This window comes from Nestor notabilis, unplaced genomic scaffold (genome assembly GCF_000696875.1).
Source record: "Nestor notabilis isolate BGI_N333 unplaced genomic scaffold, ASM69687v1 scaffold17247, whole genome shotgun sequence".
Classification (NCBI taxonomy): Eukaryota; Metazoa; Chordata; class Aves; order Psittaciformes; family Psittacidae; genus Nestor; species Nestor notabilis.
In genome coordinates this window covers 25,869-30,916 of record NW_009937086.1, presented here as the reverse complement: position 1 = coordinate 30,916, position 5,048 = coordinate 25,869, and the positions used below count along the sequence as shown (strand labels likewise).

At 41.8% G+C, this 5,048-nt stretch overlaps 1 protein-coding gene across 1 annotated transcript in view; it reads left to right on the top strand.

The window, feature by feature from the left end:
* PROX1 (prospero homeobox 1) overlaps positions 1-4,848 on the top strand; it is a 37,367-nt gene extending 32,519 nt beyond the window's left edge. Inside the window, exon 4 of the mRNA XM_010018654.1 lies at positions 3,608-4,848. Within this exon, the coding sequence (XP_010016956.1) occupies positions 3,608-3,793 (186 nt within the window). The 3' untranslated portion in view covers positions 3,794-4,848. The remainder of the gene's footprint in view (positions 1-3,607) is intronic.
* The last annotated feature ends 200 nt before the right edge of the window (positions 4,849-5,048 follow it).

The window sequence follows — 5,048 nt, the reverse complement described above, 5'->3', positions numbered from 1 at the left end:
AGCATACTGCTTTCTGAAACTGTATATGCTTCTGTATGAAAGAAAAGTTAGATCTGACTTGGCTCCAACTTTTGAGCCATTGGAACTGTACTCTATACTTTTACTCACATAGAAATATTTAGTGTTGAGTATTTTTAACAAAGCACTCCCCCACAGTGCTTAAGCCACATGGTTCGGCAGGGGAGTTGCACACACAAACCCAGGAGTGACATAGTTCAGGTTTGTTGTTCAAGCCAAGGAAAATGCCAGTAGTTCAACCAGCATAAATAGACAAAAGCAGATGAGAGCTTTAATTCCCTCCCAGTTTTCGTAGATGAAGGGGATGTGTTAGCGTGGCTAGGGCTTGAGAAGGGGCACTGTGATCGTTGGTGGACTGTGTTAGGAGGAACAGGGCCAGTGCATACCAGGTGTAAATCAGCATAACTGCACTGGGGCTGGTAGAGCCCTGCTGATTTACACTGGCCCAAAGTCTGGCCTGTGACTTTTTGCTTGGCAGCAAATCTAAGTTCCATTGACCAAGCATGCAGCAAACTGTGATTTCTTTCTAAATCAGTCCGATGTGGAGGCTTCAGCCTGAAGCCCACCTAGCCTCCCCCTGAGCAGACCTCATTGTCTTTCCTCCTGGTGAATGTACAGTGTGATTCTTTGATTGACTGCTGCCACCTGATGCTAAGAAAATGCCCTGGGTTCATACTAGGGATTGTTGGTTCTATTAAAAGCAATGTAGATGGAGTTTATTTGTCACTGAAGCATTTTCTGCAGATGTTCCTACTTCAGAGATGTTCAGTCAGTTAGGTGTAAAGATGTGCTGAATAGGTCGCCATCACTTAGGGTCAGGGAAATGCCACCCCCAGACACATCATTAACATGGACGACTGATTAATTGCCCACTGAAATATATAACTCCCCATCCATTTAAATATTTCTTTATTTTCAGACTCTGGACTTCACTAGAATTTATAAAAACCAAAAAGACATTGAGAACCAAACCCCAAGCAAACACTGCAGCTACTCTTTCTAGAAAGGAAAAATGTTGGCCGACGTACTATCCTGTGGGGATTAATCACAGTGCTATTCACATTACAACATGCAAAGTAATGTGTGTAATCCAGTCTGACATGAAAAATGGCTAATAACATCCCAGAAGGAAAGAGCTATGAATGGCTCTGATGCCTGAGGAGTAGGGGAGATCCTTGGGAACTCTTCATTACGAGGTGGAGCATCCAAAAGAATAAACTGAAATTTTGGAGCTCTTCAAAGCCTCTGCAGGGCTTCGTTCATTATTATGTTTATGGGCTGCTCTCTGCTGGGTTCAGAAGGGCCTGGATCTTTAGATGTGACCCAGGTACAACAAAGTTGCACCTGAAAGTTAAGTCCTAGTCTAAAAGAAAAGCTGTGTGTCTTTACGGGTGCGGGAGGCTGGAAGGTAGTGGCTCAGGGGGTTCACGCCGCCTGCTTCATGGAAAAGCAGCATTCCCTACCTAGAAAACTTTAATATTCACGGGCAGAAATCGAGTGGAAAAGGCTCAACTTAAAACCCAGGTTGTCACTTCCATGCTTAAAGCTGACATAGGTGTAACCATGCAGGGAGAGGTAGGACTTTTTGCATTTGGACTTTATGCTTCTCATATAGGTACTTGTAATTACCACCCTCCCATCTCCAACAACTTGGAAGAAGAGCATTTATGGTTGGTCCTCTGGAGTGGACATCAAAATTGAAAGGTGTGAACCATTTTTCCCAAGCACAAATGCAAAAAAAACAACAAGTTTTGCCCTCGTGAGCCACTGTGTCTACCAAAAAGTTGGTTATCATCTACTACATTTCTTGCTTTCTAGTGTCATGTGGTCAGCAACTCCTTCCCCTTGGTTAGCACCCAGAGATACCAAGGACAATGAGCAGCACCCGAGTAGTTGTTTGAACTGCATGAACGGAGAAGTGTATAATTTTTTCTAGCAATGCAGGAATGAGACTAGCATGGCATCTTTTGTAGACGTATTACCAAGTGCCCAAACAGCACAGCAGTTACGAGAAGGTTTAGGTTATTTCTCCGAGGTGGAAGAAGTGAAACATAATAGTTATTTTCTCCCTCTTAATTACTGCTGGAATAGAACACCTGTAAAAATGTTTATTTCTATGTTGAATGAAAAATTTCCACAGAAGAGCCTTTGGGAGCACAGAAGAATGTGTGGGCCTGGATTTCACTCTCAGAGGTAGACAGAGGACCTCTGCGGGCTGCGGGGCTTCTGGAAGCAGTTTGTCAGCTGGTGTCAGGGGGAGCTGATCTCATGCTTATCTGATGGCAAAACACAGCTAGCAAACTGCTAGTGTTGCCCTGGCGGTGATAGGGGAGTGAGGCTCCAGAGCTCAGACAGGTTAAACATGCATATTTTCAGACAAGTTTGATGAAAGGGGCTTCTAAAGGAAGAAGAATAAAAGCCTGAAGTAGACAGTAAGACGCTTTCCCTGATGTGGTAATGTGACACGCATTCATTAAATGAGATCTGTCCAGGTATCTGTTGGCCACGGGAATGGTAGAAGTGGCCCCTGGTGCAGGTTGGAGGACTCCTCTTACCGGAGTGGGCAAAGAATGGCAGTGAGGGGAGAGTTGCTATTCTAAGCATGCTGGCTACTGGCCAGCTGTGTATTAGCAGTTCTAGAGCTGCAAAACCATATTTCTATAACAAAAATGGAGAATAATACCTTCATGGAGATGACTTCAACCTTGGAACCGACCTAGGTTCACTGTAGTGATTGCTTTTGAATCAGTTAAGGCAGAGGCTAAGAAGATGGTGCTGGTGCCTGAGACAAATACTTAGAATGATGTACCAAAGTTTGGAGGTAACTTGTTCCTAACATTCACCCATTGCTCAGGGGCTTGACAGTGACATTTAGAAAACCCGGCTGAGTTTAACACATCCCAGCTCGGTAGCAACTTGGAGCAAAGTGCACCCTTTGAAGAGCTTGGGGTTTTATTTGTAGGTTTCTGGAAAAAGGGAAAGAAGGGAAGACCATAATGTCTCCTGAGAAAGCCGTTTTATGTGGGACAGGTGCACAGCAGCCACAGAAGCAAGCCACTAGCTGGAGGCTTGCTTGTTTTTAAACTATGAACAACATTCAGAGATATCCTATTTTTCTGGTATCTTTCAGCACTGGTTGTGGCCAAAGTTAAATGCAGAGCTACAGAGGGCTTTCTATGCATGCATAAATCTCAGATTAGATCCCACGTGGAGAGGAGAACATAGCTGTAGATGCACGGGTAGAATAGCAAGTGAAGCTTTCTCTCCTTAAGGACAATTGTGTTTGTTTCCCCTCCTGCTAATTATATCCCATAAATCCCCCGCTCTCCATACTCAGAGAGTTCCATTTTGTTACCTACATTCTGTCAGTAGACTTTACAAAGATCTCTGACACATGTTATAAAAGTTATTGCTATAGTACTATATATAAACAGCTTTGCATAAGAGAATAGAAGGCTGCCACATTTAGAAAATGCAGGTGCTATGTAAGCCCCTTTCTGAAAGAAAGAACTTAGCTCAGTTTCCTTTGAAGAACCAGAGACTTGAAATTGAAAACTGTATTAATGCCATTGTCTCCTTGTATCAGCAGGTTCCAGAGAGATTCCTGGAAGTGGCTCAGATCACGTTACGGGAGTTTTTCAATGCCATTATCGCAGGCAAAGATGTTGATCCTTCCTGGAAGAAGGCCATATACAAGGTCATCTGTAAGCTGGACAGTGAGGTCCCCGAGATTTTCAAATCCCCAAACTGCCTACAAGAGCTTCTTCATGAGTAGAGAGTTCAGCAGCTATTTATGAATGTATGAAAGTAGCAGTCCCCTTCTGATGCCCAAGTCATGTGTGTCCCTATTTTAATTTCATATATATGTGTATTGCATACATATATATGTATATGAAATTAGACTGTGATCCCTCATGGATTTAAGTTTTCATTCAGTTCTGAGGGGATGGTTATTTTACTTCAGCCTTTGGTTTACTTTTGCCCGAGACCCTTAACATTTGAAGAATCAATGGGGTTAATTTTCAGGGAGAAGAGTTTGGAAGAGTGTGAAAGCCTGTCTTAGCAAGTTAGGGCATTATGTTTAAAAATGCTTTGTCAGATTTATTGCTTGCTGCAAAGTGGCATTTTGTCTTAGTGAGACTAATGTCATGGCACAATACTACAGACAATGAAGTTTATATTATGTTTATACTGCTAAAGGTCTGAACTCTGTGGAGTCACTTCATAAGCTTTGAGCTTTCTTTTTTTTTTTTTTTGTATTTTATATACTTTTTAACCAATAACCAGATTTTGTTTCATACTTCAAAAAAAAAAAACAAACAACAAAACAACATCCATTTCAGGTACTCGCTCCTAGAAGTGATACCCCAAAAAGCAAATCCTATTCTTCATGCTTTCCTTACAGAAATTATGGATATCCTGCACCACTAAGCAACACGACAGGTTGTTGTTGTTCTAAGTTGCAGCAAGGGATGTTTGCACAAATCTAATACTTGCAGGGTGAGGCCAGTAATTCATGCACAATGTTGTACCAACCCCACTAATCCTGGAATATGGTCAGCTTGTTGAAGTGGAAGCATTTCACTCTCCATAGACTAAAAATGAAACCTTCAGAGTCCTATATTGCCATCTCTCAGTCTTACCTGAAGTCACATCAGTCCCTAAATTTATTGTTTTCTTAGTCCATTCTGCCCCCCAAAATCCCCTTTCCAGTATACAAATTATTTTGTCTGTTATTCAACATCTGTCCTGAAAAGCACTTTTTTGGAATTACCTTAGATTTAGTAGGAAAAAAGCATCTTCACCTCACAGCACTGAGAAAAAGAGAAAAAAGACTTCTTTGTAGCTGTAAAATATAATGTCTTTTCCTAATCAGAGGAATAAGAATTGCATTTTCATAAAAACCTAAGCAATCATATGCAAAACTGGCATTGTTCTCCTGTCCCTGCAGGGTTCAGGTAGCCACACTGGGGGGTTAAACTTACAGTAAGTAATTGCAGATTTAAAATACAGTAAGTATTTAAAACTAC